The following is a 19,827-nucleotide window of genomic DNA, read 5'->3' on the forward strand; positions in this document are numbered from 1 at the left end:
AACTCCTGCCTCAGTGTACTCCAGTTAACCTGTCACACACACACACACACACACACACACACACACACACACACACACACACAGCTTATATAATAGAGGGTGAAATGTGTGTTTCCAGTTCAGCTTTGGAAGTATGAATGGGAGCTGATCCCAGCATTAGTCATGTCAGCACTGGGTCCTGTAACACACACACACACACACACACACACACACACACACACACACACACACACCCACACACACACACACACACACACACACACACACACACACACACACACTTTGACCTTGGAGCTGCTTCTGTTCTGCTCAGACAACATGAACCGTGTCTCTGCAGGTGAACAAGAACCAGAACCATGAAGCAGGACTCACTCCGGTCCTCCCCAGGCCACATCGGGCCAGACCTGATGAAGACCTGATGAAGACCTGATGAAGACCTGATGAAGACCTGATGAAGACCTGATGAAGACCTGATGAAGGGAGGACGCTGCTGAGGACAGGAGGGACACTGCTGAGGACAGGGAGGACACTGCTGAGGACAGGGAGGACACTGCTGAGGACAGGGAGGACGCTGCTGAGGACAGGCAGGACACTGCTGAGGACAGGAGGGACACTGCTGAGGACAGGAGGGACACTACTGAGGACAGGGAGGACATTGCTGAGGACAGGAGGGACACTGCTGAGGACAGGGAGGACGCTGCTGAGGACAGAGAGGACACTGCTGAGGACAGGCAGGACGCTGCTGAGGACAGGAGGGACACTGCTGAGGACAGGCAGGACGCTGCTGAGGACAGAGAGGACACTGCTGAGGACAGGCAGGACGCTGCTGAGGACAGAGAAGACACTGCTGAGGACAGGCAGGACGCTGCTGAGGACAGAGAGGACACTGCTGAGGACAGGGAGGACACTGCTGAGGACAGGAGGGACACTGCTGAGGACAGGAGGGACACTGCTGAGGACAGGGAGGACGCTGCTGAGGACAGAGAGGACGCTGCTGAGGACAGAGAGGACACTGCTGAGGATAGGGAGGACGCTGCTGAGGACAGGGAGGACGCTGCTGAGGATAGGGAGGACGCTGCTGAGGACAGGGAGGACGCTGCTGAGGACAGAGAGGACGCTGTCAGCGTGGCATGGCGTCCACAGCAGAGCTTTTCCATTCCCCACTGGACATGTCCGCTGCAGAGTCTCAGTGGAGACGGACTGGACGTCCAGATTCCCCCGGCGAGAGACAGCTGTCCTCTGAATACGTCCTCATAGCAACACAGGACAGGATCCAGAGCTTTGTCCTCTACAGTAGCAGGTTCATTGTCCACGGCTGGACAAAACCCTCCTCTGGCAGCAGGGGGGACAGGACAAGACCAGCTGGACCCGGTCCGCTGAGGCTCCCCAACCCATGATACTCCATCTCAGTGAGGAACCTGATTCACGGCAGGTCAACTGGAGACCCCCTCAGGATCAGGAGACCCCCTCTGGACTGGAGACCCCCTCAGGATCAGGAGACCCCCTCTGGACTGGAGACCCCCTCAGGATCAGGAGACCCCCTCTGGACTGGAGACCCCCTCAGGATCAGGAGACCCCCTCAGGATCAGGAGACCCCCTCTGGACTGGAGACCCCCCCAGGATCAGGAGACCCCCTCTGGACTGGAGACCCCCTCAGGATCAGGAGACCCCCTCTGGACTGGAGACCCAGCTTCAGCCTCAACTGGTCCAGGTCCAGGTCCAGGTCCAGGTCCAGGTTCAGGTTCAGGTTCAGACTCAGGTCCAGGTCCTGGTCCAGCAGAGCCACCTGGTTGTTTGACTGGTAGAACCCACCAGACTATGAACAGCAGTGTAACATCACTTCAGAGGATCAGCTGACTGATGATCAGCTGATCAGGTGATGCTCTCCGGTTCCAGCTCACATGCGCTGATCGTTGATTGGCTGAGATTATTGATCAGTGTTTGACTTCTTGTCCTTCAGGTTTCTGTCTCGCTGCAGGAGACACGGCAGATCAATCCCCGTGATAACAGCACCACCCTGTGGTGAGGAGCGGCCAGTGCACCCAGACAGCCTCCAGCAGGTTCTCCCCTTGAATGAACGAGTGATTTCCAACATGCTGAGAGTTAAGAAGGGCAGGCAGCTGGAACCGGAACCACCGAGAGGAACCTGGAGTTCCTTTAGCTCCTTCAGCTCCACATTAAACCAGTCTCCAGACCCTCCTTTCTCCAGTAAAGTCTCTGAATCAGGAACCTGTGGACTCACTCCATCTGTTCCTCCAGACATTGTGGTTCTGTTATTGGGGAGAACCAGGAACTGATTAAAGAGTCTGTCTCCCTCCTCTGTCCCAATGAGAACAGACCAGTCAGTAGACCTCTACCTGAGGACCTCAGAGGTCTGGATCAGTCAGTAGACCTCTACCTGAGGACCTCAGAGGTCTGGATCAGTCAGTAGACCTCTACCTGAGGACCTCAGAGGTCTGGATCAGTCAGTAGACCTCTTCCTGAGGACCTCGGGGGTCTGGATCAGTCAGTAGACCTCTACCTGAGGACCTCGGGGGTCTGGATCAGTCAGTAGACCTCTACCTGAGGACCTCAGAGGTCTGGATCAGTCAGTAGACCTCTTCCTGGGGACCTCGGGGGTCTGGATCAGTCAGTAGACCTCTACCTGAGGACCTCAGAGGTCTGGATCAGTCAGTAGACCTCTTCCTGGGGACCTCGGGGGTCTGGATCAGTCAGTAGACCTCTACCTGAGGACCTCAGAGGTCTGGATCAGTCAGTAGACCTCTACCTGAGGACCTCAGAGGTCTGGATCAGTCAGTAGACCTCTACCTGAGGACCTCAGAGGTCTGGATCAGTCAGTAGACCTCTTCCTGAGGACCTCGGGGGTCTGGATCAGTCAGTAGACCTCTACCTGAGGACCTCGGGGGTCTGGATCAGTCAGTAGACCTCTACCTGAGGACCTCAGAGGTCTGGATCAGTCAGTAGACCTCTTCCTGGGGACCTCGGGGGTCTGGATCAGTCAGTAGACCTCTACCTGAGGACCTCAGAGGTCTGGATCAGTCAGTAGACCTCTTCCTGGGGACCTCGGGGGTCTGGATCAGTCAGTAGACCTCTACCTGAGGACCTCAGAGGTCTGGATCAGTCAGTAGACCTCTACCTGAGGACCTCGGGGGTCTGGATCAGTCAGTAGACCTCTACCTGAGGACCTCGGGGGTCTGGATCAGTCAGTAGACCTCTACCTGAGGACCTCGGGGGTCTGGATCAGTCAGTAGACCTCCTGGACCTCGGGGGTCTGGATCAGTCAGTAACCTCTACCTGAGGACCTCGGGGTCTGGATCAGTCAGTAGACCTCTACCTGAGGACCTCAGAGGGTCTGGATCAGTCAGTAGACCTCTACCTGAGGACCTCAGAGGTCTGGATCAGTCAGTAGACCTCTACCTGAGGACCTCGGGGGTCTGGATCAGTCAGTAGACCTCTACCTGAGGACCTCGGGGGTCTGGATCAGTCAGTAGACCTCTACCTGAGGACCTCGGGGGTCTGGATCAGTCAGTAGACCTCTTCCTGAGGACCTCGGGGGTCTGGATCAGTCAGTAGACCTCTACCTGAGGACCTCAGGGGTCTGGATCAGTCAGTAGACCTCTACCTGAGGACCTCAGGGGTCTGGCCTCTGCAGCAGTGTGTTTCCACATGACGTGTGCTAAAGACTCTTTTCTGTCCTGAAACGTGAAAATGAAGACCACGACGTCCAGTGTCTGATAAATCCATTTTAATGGAAAATGTAAAACCCTTTTGAACTTCAATGTACAAAGCATGTAACACTTGCACTTTAAAATTTGAAATTGAAGCAAGCCGTGTTTTTAAAAAAATACCTCAGTGAATGTATATATGTATATATTTACATATTATAGTTAACTTTTTATTCTTTTAATATTTAACTTCAAAAGTTCACCATAGTAAATCTTAACAAAAACAAGACAATCAATCATTTTCTTAAATAAATTACATCTTTTTTGTAAATGTCTTAATTTTACAGCGAATACTTTGTTTTGTATTTTTCTTTTCATAAAATGCTGAAGTGTATAAGCCATTTAGTTTTTCTTTACATAATACAACTTTACACAGTCTTTACAATAGTTTGGCAGTTCTTTTCAGAAAATGTATTTATGGCATGAGGACTGTAGAGCATCAACATTTCCCAAAGTACAGGCATTAGCTGGTGTGTGTGTGTGTGTGTGTGTGTGTGTGTGTGTGTGTGTGTGTGTGTGTGTGTGTGTGTGTCCTCTATCACAGTAGAGCCGTATTACAACAGAAAACCACATAGCAAAAGAAAAAAGAAGGGACTGTACAGGTCACATTTACATGAATGCTTCTCGTCTCAGTTACATGGCATCATTATCATAGAGCTATAAAATAAATACATCTTCACGGGGGGCGGGGGTGGGGGGGCGACAGACAGACAGAAGAAGTAGAAAAAGGACAGATCACAGCGGGGACGGGGACGGGGACGGGGACGGGGACGGGGGAACATCAGGGTGGGCTGGTCTGATGCTGCTGGTGATGCTGATGGATCAGCTGAGGTCTTCAGTCTGACTGCAGTTCATGAGCGGGGCAGCAGGCGGCGCCGCGCTGGGCGTAGTGTCCTCCTCCTGAGGAGGGGCGGGGCCTCGCCGGCGCTCCTCCTCTCGGCATTGAAGGCTTGAGGTGACGGAGGAGCAGGAGCAGGAGGAGGTCGGGAGCCGCGGGGGGAGGAGGAGCTGATGGAGGAGCCGGGACGAGGCCCAGGGGGGGTCATGAGTTCTCCTCCTCCTCCCCCCCCTCAGAGCTCCTCCTCAGAGCGCTCACCGCCTCCTTCACACAGTGGAACAGGATGTTCTTCACCTGGGGGGAGGGGGAGGGGGGGTTCAGTGAGGAACAGATACCGGCAGCTCCTACAGTCCTCCACGTGTCCTCTGGACTACAACACACACACACACACACACACACACACACACACGGTGTGTGTCGTGTGGAGGCTGAAGTCAAAGCTGTGTGAGAATCTCAGAGCAGAGTGTGTGTGTGCAGCGAGCGGCAGAAGCTCCACACCGAGCTGGAAATCAGTTCCTCAGTACCGAGCCATGGCACACCCAGCGTCTGTGTGTGTGTGTGTGTGTGTGTGTGTGTGTGTGTGTGTGTGTGTGTGTGTTCCTCCCTGATGAGTCACCCTGGTGTTCGTCCTGTCCTGATGTGACATTACCACGAAGCACAGCCGGTCAGTGGCTACGTTCACATGCATATTCCGATGTGCGTTCATCTGAGCAGAAGTTCGGGTCAGACCAGGAGAGACCCAGGGGTCCTACTGGGGTTTTTGCAGGTGTTCACATGGCCGTGTGCAGCCGGGGAATCGCCAGTATTCCAGGTAAGTAAGAGTTACTGCCTGCGTGGAAACGTAGTCGGTGTTACAGCTTGTGTTAAATGTCATTTGTGTTAAAGTGCGTTTTAGTGGAAATACATGTTAGTGTGTTACATTGGAAATACATGTGCGTTACAGCGTAATTACATGCACGATGTAATTACATGCACGTTACAGTGTAATTACAAGTGCAGTGTAATCACATGCGCATTACAGCGTAAGTACATGCGCGGTGTAATGATATGTATGTTGTAATTACATGCAACATGTAATTACATGTGCGTTACAGTGTAATTACATGCATGGTGTAATTACATGTGCGTTACAGCGTAATTACATGTGTGGTGTAATTATATGTATGGCGTAATTACATGCACAATGTAATTACATGTGCGTTACAGTGTAATATATGCATGGTGTAATTACATGCGCATTATAATATAATTACATGCACGTGTAAATGCATGCGTTGCAATGTAATTACATGCACGTGTAATTACATGTGCATTATAATTACATGCGCGTTACAACGAAATTACACGCGCATTGGAATTATACGCGCGTTATAGCGTAATTACAGTGCGCTACTGTGTAATTACACTGTGCATGTAATTACACAGTAGCAAGCTGTAATTCCAATGCGCGTGTAATTTCATTGTAAAGTTACAATGGTTACAATGAAATTATAGGCACATTAGCATTATATGCACGTTACAGCCTAATTACAAATGCGGTGTAATTTCATGGTTGTTACGATGTAATTACATGCGTGTTACAGTGTAATTGCATGCGCGCTACAGCATAATTACATGCGCGGTGTAATATGTATGGTGTAACTACATGCACGATGTAATTACATGTGCGTTAGTGTAATTATACGCACGGTGTAATTACATGTGCATTATAATATAATTACATGCACGGTGTAATTACATGCGTGTTACAATGAAATTACACACACATTGGACTCATACGTGTGTTACAGCGTAATTACAAATGCGGTGTAATTACATGTGCGTTAAAATATAATTACATGCGCGTTACTGTGTAATTACATGCATGTTACAGCGTAATTACACGCGCAGTGTAATTATATGCGCATTACAGAGTAATCGCATGTTACGGCATAATTACATGTGTGGTGAATTACATGCACGGTGTAATTACATGCGCATTAGGGCATATTTACATTTGGAGTGTAATTACAGGTGTTATAGTGTAAATACATGTGTGCTAGTTTAATTACGTGTTTCAGTGGAATTTCATGTGTGTTACTCTGTGTTAGAACTAGGGCTGAACGATATGGGCAAAATTTCATATCTCGATATCCATGCCAGATATCTCGATATCGATACGATATCATGGACAATGGATTCAGTGAAAGTTAAGCATTTTTCAGAAAAATAAAAACATACAGGGCATGAAATTCATCAAAATTTTAACAGGCCCTCCAAATTTTTTCAGTAGGTCCTCAGAAAATTTTAACAGGTCCTCACAAGTTTTAACAGGTCCTTAATTTTCAATTTTGTAAAATGCTGATCAAAAACAGGATCCAACAATAATTTTTTAATTAACTGTTGTATTTTGTTGTGCTTGTTTAGTTCTGTTTATATCTATTTGCTGCTCTGTGTCTGGGATGGTATGTCTTCTTATGCTGTATGGCCCACCCTAAGTTGCAAATTTATAAAATGATTTTTATTTATTTTGCTGCAGGTCTGCATGTTGCTAGTTGCTGATTGAAGCATCCCAGCTTTGACAAGTTCCTTTGGTGGTGGTGGCTCATTAACCCTAGAATCCATACCAGCACAAATCACATTTCATACAATGTAGCTGCACCAAATTGAAACTAAATATTTTAGCTAAGATCCTGCGGATGGCTGTGAATGTCAGTGTAGATTCTGATTCTATTCAGTTCATAATCTGACCAGGTTTTGTCTCTGTATGTATCAGACCCTGGAGGACCTCTCTCACTGATGTTCATTGATGTTGTTCTGCAGCTGTGACGGCCTCATTCGGGGGTGTAGAACTGTAGTATCGCAGTAAATCATTAACTGCATTAACATTCGGCAGATTTGCATATTTACAGTTACTACTGTTTACACCCATTGCCGTCATTGTGTTCTGAAGTATTTGTTGTTTGGAGTTCACAGCAGCGCCTGAATCAAACAGTACCTCCTTCAATCCAGCAGAGGGCGCATTGTGATTGTTAGATGCATGGTGCAGCGTGAAGCACAGAGAAGAAGAATGCAAAAATGGAATCCCAGAGTTACGAGGCGTGTTGGTTTTGATTGATTCATTAAAAGAGACGCAACGCAATTTCATGATAAAAAAAACCAACAGGCAGTAAGGACCGACTTATATGGACCTAAACCGGCGGAGATTCGATCTCAATTGGTCCCCGCCGCCATTTTATAGGGAATTTCGCGCCCTGATAATACAAAAGGATGTAAAAAAAAATGCAGTTTTTTTTTAATTATGAGAACTCACTGCCACTACCACCAAACTCATTTGTGCAGATTCTGCAACCGCCCTCTCTTCAGCTCTCATGTTCTTTTGCTTACTCTCCGCTGCGTGTAACACGTGAGTGTGCCTCTCCGTCTCCCTCCTGCCTCCCTCTGATGTTTCTCATTGGCTGCCATCAGCTGTCAACCAGTAAACGAGGTTTGTGGTTGGCTGGCCTGACCTGTGCACCGGCAAGCTGACATGCAGGGCAAGCAGGGGAAATCTTGATATCGTCGATTTTGAGAAACTAATGTCCTGAATGTTCATATCCCGATATCGATATGATAACGATATATCGTTCAGCCCTAGTTAGAACAGTGTTTCTCAAACTTTTTAAACCAAATGCCACCTCAGAAAAAATTAGGCTTTCCAAGTACCACCGTGATGACCAAAGTAAAAAAAAATATGAATATTTAAAAAATACTCAATAGTCTTGATCTTTGTTTTTGTTTACTTCTGTCAGCCACAGTTAGCAAAGGCAGAACACTGGAACTGTCACACAAAGGGGCACTTACATCACTTACATCCTCTCTCTCTCTCTCTCTCTCTCACGTGCGCACGTGCACTCACGCAGTGTCATTTGTAGCTAACGCTAGCAGATGCCGGTGACGCTTCGGCTACGCTGCTTAAATAGCCGTCTGATAGGGCTGGGCGATATGGCAAAAAAAATTATCACCATTTTTTTTCATATCATTCAATCTTGATTATAATCACCATATGTTATATTGTTTTTAAACCAGTTTTAAAGCATCTGCACTGAAAACTAGAACTACAGAATAGTTTAACATTTTATTACCAAACCAAGTAAATACCAAAGCAAATTAAATGATATAAACATAGAAAAATATAAGAACAATCTCACTTAACAGTGCAGTAAATGGAAAAAGAAATCTAGTACCAAGATAATAAAATCTTGCGATGCACCGTTTTTTCAGTAAAAGAGAAGAACTGAACCATCGTCAGTTAAAGTGTGACAGTTTACAGCCCTGAGGATTTTCATTGCTTTCGTTATTTTCAAGTTATGATGCTAAATATGCTGCTGCCATCATTAATGCTTGCATCAAATGTACAAAATTTAAATAATCTAGACTGGACAGATTAGATTTAAAATGTAACAGTACAATAATACAAAAAAAATAGACAAAAGGAATCATTTCTCTCCTCTCAGAATGTTGCTCGTATGGTGCAGTGGCCTGAAAAGACGACACTGGCTACGTTTACGTGCAGTCAATGTTCGAGTTAAGATCAATATTCTGGTTTCTGAAACATTTGGAATAAACTCAGGGAGATCCTCATTCAGACCACGACCACAGGCGACGCCATGACTGCATTTACACTTCCTGCCACTAGGAGTGCTGTTTGCATGTTCAACCTTATTTTACACAGACACCACAGAGGAAGAGCGGCGCTGCAGGCTCTCTGCATGTTGTTAGGAGAAGAGTGTCAGCTGCAAGAAGTGGTGATATGTTCAATGATGCGATGCAGCGTGTTTTCAGTGAAAGACAGGAACTGAACCATCGTTAGTTAAACTGTAGTTCCTGGACTCAGAAGACCAGATTCCTTGTGGCTCGGTGAGCTAGCAGCGGTGAGCTAGCGGCGGTGAGCTAGCAGCGGTGTGCTAGCAGCGGTGAGCTAGCAGCGGTGTGCTAGCAGCGGTGCGGGTGGAGCAGCCTGTCCTGTCAGCAGCAGCCTCATCTTCAGAGCATAACTCCGAGGCATGGCTGACTTCCTCTGCTTCGCTGCCCTCGGCTCCACTCAGCTCATCTCTGTTCACTTCTCAGACAACTTTCAGGCGGAAGCTGAGCAGGAAAAAGTCGCCTGTGATTGGCCGTGGTCACGCACATTTCTGCCATGTCTGATGAGTAAACGTGCTCACAGCTGATCACCGTGATCGACTGAAAATTAATTGCGATCACCAATCACGATCACATAATCGCCCAGGCCTACTGCCTGACAGCCTCGTGTTGCTTCACTGTGGTCAGCTTCAGCTCCAGCAGGGCTGCTGGTTGTGTTCTCCTCCTGTTCTGCACTTCTTTTCCTCACAGCTCCTGTTTGGAGCCACGTTTGTGGAGTTCTCGGACCTCTCGTTACACCTCTGCACGCCCATGACGGTGAAGCTAAGCTAGTTTAATCGTCCATGACGAATGTGTGCTGCTACGTGACTGAACGTGACCGCGTCGCAGTCCAACACGTTATATCAGAAGAGAAAAACTGAACGTGAATTACAATTGATTTGATGTGTTTTAATTTAAAATTATTATGTATTTTGGTGGTAATATTTGTTTCTGAAAGTTTTGACTTTTAACCAATCTTCAAAGAATATATGCATTTCTGTGATTCCCCTGCGTACCACTAGAGGGAGCTCCCGTATGGGTACCACAGTGGAGGTGTTGGAGCATGTCCGGGAGCTGCAGTGTGTTCCAGCCCTCGGTGTGTTTCCACCCACGCTGCTCTGCCCTCAGGGTGAACTGATGGAAGCGACGGGAGTGAATGATCACCTGCAGCTTGTCCTCGTAGTTGACCTCCTCCTTGCTGGACCGCAGCTCCTGGGTGAGGTGGAAGGAGCTGGAGACGTGCTCAGGAGACACGAAGTCATTGATGACCTGGACGCAGCTGTGGAGGTTCTGGACCTGGAATCCAGGAGACAGGGCAGGGCTCAGCACACTGCAGTCGGCAGGTCTGACCGGTCCAGGAGCTGAGTGTACCTGGTGCATGGCCCCTGCGGGAATGAGGACCGAGTCTCCCAGGAACTGCACCACGGTCCAGCCCTGGACGCCGTGCTCATCCAGCAGCCGCTGCCGCTGCTTCCTGCTCAGGTACCAGCCCTGCTCCCTGATGGGGTCCTGGTCCAGAGACGCCTCCACACCCTGCTCCTTACACAGCTGAGGAGGAGGAGGAGGAGGAAGAGGAGGAGGAGGAAGAGGAGGAGGGAGGGGGAAGAGGAAGACGAGGAGGAGGAGGAGGAGGAGGAGGAGGAGGAGGAAGAGGAGGAGGAGGAGGGGGAGGAGGAGGAGGAGGGGGAGGAGGAGGAGGGGGAGGAGGAAGAGGAAGACGAGGGGGAGGAGGAGGAGGAGGGGGAGGAGGAGGAGGAGGAGGGGGAGGAGGAGGAGGGGGAGGAGGAGGAAGAGTTCACATGTTAATGTACAACAGAATCATTTCCAAATCATATCACCTCCCAGTCTGGGGTCCAGAAGCCTCCTAACAGGACCGGAGCTGAAGAGGACTGTAAAGGTTCAGATAAACACTGAGAGGATCCGCTTCACTCGGAGTGGATTACATTTCTGTTCTGATTGATCAAGGTTGTGTGTGTGTGTGTGTGTGTGTGTGCGTGTGTGTGTGTGTGTGTGTGTGTGTGTGTGTGTGCTGACCTTGTGCAGGAAGTCTCTCACTCTGTCCATGTCTCTGTTGAGGTAGATGTGCCACAGCGCCCCCGGGGTCTCACTGGAGTCTTTGAGCCGCTTCCGGACGCCCTCGTCCAGATCCTCCTCCTCCAGACGCTTCAGCACGCCTACACACACACACACACACACACACACACACACACACACACACACACACACACACACACACAGTGTGTTCTCTCATCATTCTGCACCACAGAACACTGAAGTCTCTCCAGAACCGAGACCTTGCGGGACTCTCACCAGTTTTGGACAGGACCCCGTTGCCCTTGGCGACGCCGACGTAGACCAGAACCGAGACAACGTCCGAGACCTCCACATGGAGGTTGGCGGTCCCGAAGTCCTGGTCCTGAGAGGCAGCTACACCTGCAGAGCAGAGGACGCCACAGAACCTCAGAACCCTCACAGGAGCAGGACCAGCGAGGAGGACTTCAGTGAGTCCTCTGACCCGGTCCCTGCTGGTCTCTCACCATAAGCACAGCAGAGTCTGGGTCCCAGGTCGGGCCTGACGAAGAAGGAGGGCAGGTGAGAGGCCAGGTTGAGGTTCCCCTCCGGGTCGGAGTACTCGGGCAGCGGCAGGTTCTTCATCAGGTCGTCGTACCTGCGGGGAGCCGGGTTAGACCTCCACCTGGGCCCGGTCAGGGACCGGGAGCAGGACCGTACCTGGAGGGCATGAGGGCCATGAACTCCTCCCCGGACGGCCAGTCCTTCAGCCTGTAGACCATCGGCTCTCCGTCTTTGGACTTGGGCCGCTCTGAAGAAGAACCCGGTCATGAGTTAGGTACCAGGGGAACGGGGGCGGGGCTTCTGGGGGGGGGGGGGAACTCACTGGTGATGTCCTCGAACCCGTCCCAGAACTCCTTGATGCCGGAGTTGGAGACCACCTGGTCCTTGCAGTTGAGCAGGTCTCCCTGGTGGTCGGCGAACTCCTGGTTGAAGGAGTCGGCCTTCCACAGGCCGGCGTTCAGCCGCTTGTGGATCCCCGAGACCAGGACGGGCTGCAGCCAGACAGACGGACGGACGGGGTTCAGACCCGGCGCCGGCGCGGCGTGCGGCCGTGCGGGCCGAGGCGGCGTCCTACCTGTCCCTGCTTCCAGCACTCCCTGAACAGCTTCCAGTTGTTCTGGTTCCGGTGGTCCTTGAGCCAGAGCAGCCGCCGCTGGTTCAGCCAGCAGTGAGGGATGTCCGGGTACTGGCCCGCCCAGTCCTCCGGCGCCGCCGCGCTCGCCGGGACCGCCTTCCTCCGCTCCGCCCTGCCGTCCTCGGCCGGGGCGGGGGCGGGGCCCGCCGTGGGTGTGGTTGGAGGCCAGCACGGGGTCCTGCTTGAGGGACAGCTTGGCGGCGAGGTTCTGGCGGCTGGCGGGGATTTTGTTCTCCACCACCGAGGCGATGATGTCGTCCAGGATGTTGGGCATGGAGCGGCCGCCTTTCCCCGTCTGCAACAAGCACACACACCCTCAGCACCGGGAACGCCACCCGGCGGAAGCTCCGCCCGCCCCGCCGCGGCGCGTACCTGCGAGGCGGTGGAGTAGACGGGGGCGAAGGCGATGCCGGCGTCGGTGGAGCCCAGCTTCAGCTTCCCCGCCGTGGTGGTGAGCAGGTCTCTGAGGGTGGAGCCCTGCTCCGAGCCGCCGGACACCAGGGTGGAGGCCTTACACTGCTGCAGCACCTCCAGGCCCTCCACCTCCTTCTCCTCCTTCACACTCTTGGAGAGCACCGCCTCCTTGTTCTCTGTGGGGGGGGGGCACTGATCACACACAGCGGTCTGGTTCCATACCCGCCACAGCCTGGGGTCTGGGTGGGTTCTCAGCTTCAGTCTGTCTGGCCTCAGCTCCTCAGTGCCGTCACTTCCTGGTGTGTCACGTGACCAGACCACGCCCACAGAGTCTCCTCCCGCCCCGCTCACCTTTCTTCTCCTCCCGGGACTTCTGCTCCGCCAGGTCGGCCAGGAAGTGCAGGGGGGACTGGGACTCCGGGGGGCTGACGGGGGCGCTGCCCGTGTCGCTGCCCGGGCTGCTGGCCCCGCCCCCCCCTCCGTTGGTCTCCACTTTGGCTCCTGATTGGTCCAGGCTCTGCTGGGAGCCCACCTCCGCTTTGACCAGAGACAGCTTGTTACTGTGGTTCAGCACGTTCTGCAGGACCTGGACACACACACACACACACACACACACACACACACACACACACACACACACACACACACACACACACAGTCAAGATAACCGTCACTCATCTCCACTACAGTCCTGACATGAACCTGACAGTCAGAACTGAGGGCTGACAAGTATCAGGCTGTTTCACAGGTGTGTGTGTGCGTGTGTGTGTGTGTGTGTGTGTGTGTGTGTGTGTGTGTGTGTGCTACCTGTGACACTCCGTTGGTTGCTGGCAGCTTGCTCAGCAGGCTCTGCTTGCCCGAACAGGGACAGCTGGACTTGATGCTGAGTTTGTCTCTCAGCGAGTGCATGGACAACACCAGCTCCGTGAGCACTGAAACACACACACACACACACACACACAGAGGTCAGCACTGAGGCCAGCTGAACTCTGACCCCGAGGCGGGCCTGGGGCGGAGCAGCCTACCTGTCCCGGGGATGATCTGCGTGGGCATGAGGTGCTTGTGGTCGTGCGGCTGTCCTTTAACACACTTCAGCCAGCCGTACAGCTCTTTGTCTGGACAGGGGGACAGACGGCAGTCCATCACGCTCCGGACGACCGTCCAGACAAACACTGACCTCACATCTGCAACCAGCCCATAACTCATGCTACACACACACACACACACACTGACCTTTGGAGCTCCGCCTCTCTTTGGCCTTGTAGCAGTCCAGACAAACCACAAAGCCACATTTCTGACACACCCAGTGGATGTTGAAGAGCGTCGCTTCACAGGCGTCACACATCTCCCGCACGCCTCGCACCGCTCGCTTCCACGCCAGCTTGGCTGCAACACACACACACACACACACACACACAGCTTTAAAAACACGTCTAACATGACGTAACGGTGAGATAAGAGCAGACATTTCTACCTCTAATAAAACAGTGGAAGCTTTCAGGAGGAGTGAAGCTGATTCCCTACACTCTAACACCTGGAGCTGCCTGAACACACGGTCTGACTGGTCTGGAGGCCAGGTCTGATACTGGCCGGTCTCTGGTCCAGAACAGACCCCGCTCCGGAGCCGGTCAGCTGTTCAGAGGCTGTCTTGGTGATTTAGAGGACATTCTGCTACACAGGATGTTAAACTAGGTTAAAGGATGAGTTCGGGGGAACGTGGGGCATGTGTGGCGCCGGCTCCCAAAACGGCAAGAAGAAGCTCATCTCTGAGCTGCAAACATCTGCTTCTTCTTCTTTGTAGCGGGTGGCGACCAACAGCTTTGGTGCACAGCGCCCCCTACTGTGTCTCTTGGTGAATGTACTTCAGTTTACTTCCTGATCACTGTATTCACTTCAGAGATCTGTAAAACCAACAGCAGGTATTTTGCGACCCCGGGCTGTGGCGGAGGAGAGGCTGAGGGACCAGGAGGAAATATTGGTCAAACTAATGAGTTTTTGGACGATTAAAGCCGTTTTGGGAGCCGGCGCCACACATGCCCCATTGACTCACAGTATGTGGAGGTCTGCAGCTCCACTGTGGATCTAACTTTCTCCAGAACCACTTTTCAGATCAGAAAACCCTTCTGAGTGAGGATATTGTTATACATCTTTCTATAAACAACGTGAAAACTGTTTAAACCGAACTCATCCTTTAACCCTGAGGTTGGCTCTAGAAGAGGAAACCCAGATTCCCAGTCCAGACCGGGTCCAGGAGCTCTAACCTCGCCATAATACTGCAGAATATAAAATAAAAGAGATTAACTGAGAGCCTGCCTTCCGTTCCACCTCTTCCTTCCATTCAGACATGAGTCTGGAGTCCCGGAGAGGACAGGAACTCACCGTCCTTCTTCACCCAGCCCGCCGCCGTGTTCTCCATCACCACCATCTGGCAGAACTTGTCCCCGATGAAGCTGAGGATGTACTTGGCCGTGGCCCGGTCCAGGTGGCCGTCCTCCACGGCTCCGGGCTCCCACAGGGACAGCGCCTCCTCGTCAAACTGGTCCGGAGACGAGAAGCCGTCCATCCGAATGACCCCGTTCTTACTGTAGGACAGCCTGACGGAGACACCACACCATCAGGAACCTTCACCTGACGACCTCTGACCCACATTCCACCTGCAGCGCCCAGAGAGCCCAGCAGACGGTACAGACCCGTCAAGAACCAGGCTCTGTTTCCTCCAGTCTGAATGATTCTGTCTACAAACACAGGACGAGTTCCTCAGAGTCTGGTTCTGCTGCTCAGAGTCTGGTTCTGCTGCTCAGAGTCTGGCTCTGCTGCTCAGAGTCTGGTTCTGCTGCTCAGAGTCCGGTTCTGCTGCTCAGAGTCCGGTTCTGCTGCTCAGAGTCCGGTTCTGCTGCTCAGAGTCTGGTTCTGCTGCTCAGAGTCCGGTTCTGCTGCTCAGAGTCCGGTTCTGCTGCTCAGAGTCTGGTTCTGCTGCTCAGAGTCTGGTTCTGCTGCTCAGAGTCTGGCTCTGCTGCTCAGAGTCTGGTTCTGCTGCTCAGAGTCCGGTTCTGCTGCTCAGAGTCTGGTTCTGCTGCTCAGAGTCTGGTTCTGCTGCTCAGAGTCTGGTTCTGCTGCTCAGAGTCTGGTTCTGCTGCTCAGAGTCTGGTTCTGCTGCTCAGAGTCTGGTTCTGCTCCTCAGAGTCTGGCTCTGCTGCTCAGAGTCCGGTTCTGCTGCTCAGAGTCTGGTTCTGCTGCTCAGAGTCTGGTTCTGCTCCTCAGAGTCTGGCTCTGCTGCTCAGAGTCTGGTTCTGCTCCTCAGAGTCCGGTTCTGCTGCTCAGAGTCTGGTTCTGCTCCTCAGAGTCTGGTTCTGCTGCTCACTGCAGCTCAGACTGAAGCAGGCTGCTTCCTGTCCTTAAAAACCAGGTCAGCTCAGGAGAGGGGGGGGGTGGGGGGGGGGGGTGAGTCCAGGTGAAAGCAGGAATCACAACAGGAGCTGGGGGAGTGAGGAAGAGGAGGGGGAGGAAGAGGAGGAGCTGCTCTGCTGTGAGTCACAGAGGGAAAGATTAGAGCTGAAATCCTCTTTGGCAGATTTACCCTGTTGGACCCCAGACTGCAGCTGCTGAGGCTACTTATCAGACTCAAGCGTGTGTGTGAGAGTGTGTGTGTGTGTGTGTGTGTGTGTGTGAGAGAGAGAGTGTGCAGAGTGAGGCGGAACACGCTGCTCCAGACATATGATTAATAATGTATGCGCTGTAGGTAGGACCTGCTGTCTGCTGTCCTCACTCGCTCTCTGCTCAGAGCTGAAGCTGTGGATTCTCTCTCACACACACACACACACACACACACACACACACACACACACACACACACACACACACACACACACACACACACACACACACACACACTCTCTCACCTCCTGAAGTAGTAGAAGCGGCAGAAGACGGGCGAGTGCGCCGGCTCCTCGCCCTTCTTGCTGCGGATCACCCGGCACTCGCGGCACTTCTGCAGGTTGGGTCCGATCTCGGCGCAGGAGTCGTCCTGCAGGAAGGACTCGCCCGTCTGCTTCAGCTTCTTCACCTTCCTCCAGTCCTTCAGCACCGAGCGGGGGATCCCGTCTGCAGGCCACGGCAAAGAGGAAATGTTCAGATTCACACAAAACCAAAGCATGAATGAATCAGTGACTGCAGCGTCAGCATGAGGCCAGTCTGGCTGGAAGCTTCCGGAGGTCGATCGGGTGAATGTCCTCTGAACGGCTGACAGCTCGGCTCTGAGGCCAGTCTGACACCAGGCAGCTAGCTAGCTCTCAGGTTAGCACCACTCACAGCTCAGAGTCCGAACTCTGAAGAAATCAGTTAAAAAAAAAAAAATCAGTTTTCTTTGAAATTTTCTAAATGAATCAATCAGGAAGTGTAGTGGTTAGCACCGTCACTGCACACCGGAGAAACGGGTTTGTCTGAGCCCAACTCATGTCTGTTAGCCGACTGTGGTTACATGGTGTTTAAAATTCAGAATTATACTCATGAGCGTCGTGTTTTCACGGGAAAAAATGAAGGACTAAATCCTGTCTGTCGCCGGGGTCTGTGCTGGTGCTGACGTTCAATGAACGAGCCGTTCGTTTGAGCGGCTCTGTTAACTGAGAGAGCCGGTTCACAGCTGTCTGAGAGCCGTTCGTTTTTGCAAATTGTCCACACTTCCTTCACATGTCTCCTGAGTGTCTCCTGAGTGTCTCCTGAGTGTCTCCTGAGTCCAGCTGTCTCCGCTGTCTTCATGTGAACCATAGAGTTTCAGTTTTCCGCCGCTCGCTCCAGTCACCTGAACGCAGCAGCTAGCTAGCGGAGGAGAAGTGTCCAGAACCCGGAGAGGAGCCGGTGTTTTGGAATAAGTGGTTTCCTTATTAACTGGCGACTGGGTTTCTTCCTCGTCCCTTGTTGCTGATAGATGTTAAAAACCAGACAAAAAGCCGTTCAGACCTTTAATGAGTCTGATTTCAACATCTGCTGCTACTAGCAGGAGCAGCAGGAAGTGCTAAAGGAAGTCAGTCACCAGGTAACAAGGACACCAGTTCATTTGCAACACCGTATTTATCGCTTTATCAGAGGTTTTAGCAATGGAAAACGCACGCACGCACACACATACACACACACACACACACACACACACAAAATGCTCAGTTAAAGGACACGTAGCAGCATTTTGAGGCTCTTTTCTGGGGACAACGTGCGAGGTAAGCCACAATGTAATGTGTATCTGAAAAACATCTCTTAAATCTGTGTCATTAAACAAATTAAAGCACCAGATAACAACTCAGAACTGACAGTAACCGTGTCGGTTGTCAGAACGTAACGGATTGCCTCTACACTATGAGGGTAATGTCTCTAATAGAGTCACGTGACGTTCGTCAGGGAGCCAGTCTTTTGAACGGCTCTTCAGGAGCCGGCTCCCTTCAAAGAGCCACAAATCCCAGCTCTAGTCTGTGCAGCGTTCTGATTGGACGGGGCGGCCGTGACGTACTGACGTCTCCCGGATGTAAACAGCATTTTTCTCCTCTGTTTTTCTGGATTAACTTTGACGCTGCAGATTTGAAAATGTCCGCGTTGTGAAGCGCCCGTCGACCCGCTGGATTCATTAAATCCAACTCTCCTAATCCTGCCGTTAAATAAATCGTCTCCATGCGAGTCGAGCCGCGGACTGCAGGCCGCCATCTTGGATTATTGCATCATCACGACGGAGCAGAACAACCAGGATGAAGTTGCTTAATTAGCAGATAATTCTGCTTCCAAAGGAGAATAAACGCGCCGGTCTGTTTGGATTAAAACTTAATTCTGATTAGAGTTTTCTGGTGTTTACATTTTAGAGCAGAATGAGGCTTTATTTGGATTTATAGAGGAATAAAAGTCCCATGTAAACGCATGTTATTCTCGACCACGGATACCCGGGCCACTGAGCACATCCGGGTATGGGCGGGCCTTAGCAACCAGTGCAGAGGGGCAAACAATCAGCACACCGCTGCCAGCCAAGCCAAGCATTTTTTGTGTGGAGTTTGTTCTTGCTCAATATTTGTTGTAGATAGAGACATATAGAGAAATATGACAGATGGTGAAGAATTGTTGTTTTAAACTGCACCAACAATGTAGCTCCACAGTCTCTTGTCCTTTTATATGATACCAAGCGAGGCTGCTGAACCAGAGAGGAGGAGTAAAACACTGTTGGCTATAAACGGAACCGCCGACAAGACCAGCAAAACACCGGGAAAACTGTGGCTGCCGAAATCAGACTACACTTATGTTTGTTCTGCACACTTTGTAGCAGGTAAGAAATCTAGTTTGTTTCATAAAACCCAATTCCCAGATTATTCTGGGGCCTCTAGGTCTGTCAACAGTTTAGCGTTTATATTGTAATTTATCAGCTGTTTATGACTTTATAGATCTATCTAAGCGTATTTCTTAAAATCTACTAGGTCTCCATGGTCTGGAGTCTGATCTTAGACTCCAGTGGTAACAAACAAGCGCGAGCCGACGAGCTAACGCTAGCCTGTTAGCGTCCTCATTTTAATCAAACTGCGATCGTCAAATGAAAATATTTAAATAGACACCTTTTATAGCAACATCTGGAGCTTTGATGAGGTAGTGGTTCACATCTGGGAACCCACACTAGGCCATTGTTTTGGATTATTTAGCCAGGAATCAGCTGTGTGCCTGTATGGACAGGAATCCAGCCGACCATGGGAAGCTCTGCCTTATATCCAGTGAAAGGCTTCAGGCCCTCCTGATACCGGTGAGCCACACCTGGCACCAGCGACCAACACTGAACCTGTTCTACTCCACAACACAGCAAAACGCTGAAAGTCTTAATAACTGTATAAATATCTACTGAGAAGCCCTGACGGCCTGATGGTTCCACATTCCCCTCTGTAGCGGTGACTGAGGCCGATCACGTGGTGCGTGACGTCACGCCGATATTGAGAATGTGTGTGTGTGTGTGTGTGTGTGTGTGTGTGTGTGTGTGTGAGACTCAC

The 19,827-nt window shown here is 51.3% G+C and overlaps 1 protein-coding gene across 1 annotated transcript in view; it reads right to left on the minus strand.

Moving 5' to 3' along the window:
• Nucleotides 1-3,725: 3,725 nt before the first annotated feature.
• jmjd1cb (jumonji domain containing 1Cb) overlaps nt 3,726-19,827 on the minus strand; it is an 87,743-nt gene continuing 71,641 nt past the window's right edge. The window contains 17 exon segments of the mRNA XM_030097975.1: nt 3,726-4,857; nt 10,369-10,500; nt 10,576-10,752; nt 11,239-11,378; nt 11,515-11,637; nt 11,742-11,872; nt 11,935-12,025; nt 12,101-12,269; nt 12,353-12,572; nt 12,574-12,707; nt 12,785-13,002; nt 13,178-13,412; nt 13,634-13,758; nt 13,852-13,941; nt 14,060-14,212; nt 15,206-15,420; nt 16,726-16,927. Of these exon segments, the coding sequence (XP_029953835.1) occupies nt 4,768-4,857; nt 10,369-10,500; nt 10,576-10,752; nt 11,239-11,378; nt 11,515-11,637; nt 11,742-11,872; nt 11,935-12,025; nt 12,101-12,269; nt 12,353-12,572; nt 12,574-12,707; nt 12,785-13,002; nt 13,178-13,412; nt 13,634-13,758; nt 13,852-13,941; nt 14,060-14,212; nt 15,206-15,420; nt 16,726-16,927 (2,645 nt within the window). The 3' untranslated portion in view covers nt 3,726-4,767.

This window comes from Salarias fasciatus, chromosome 8 (genome assembly GCF_902148845.1).
Source record: "Salarias fasciatus chromosome 8, fSalaFa1.1, whole genome shotgun sequence".
Taxonomy (NCBI): domain Eukaryota; kingdom Metazoa; phylum Chordata; class Actinopteri; order Blenniiformes; family Blenniidae; genus Salarias; species Salarias fasciatus.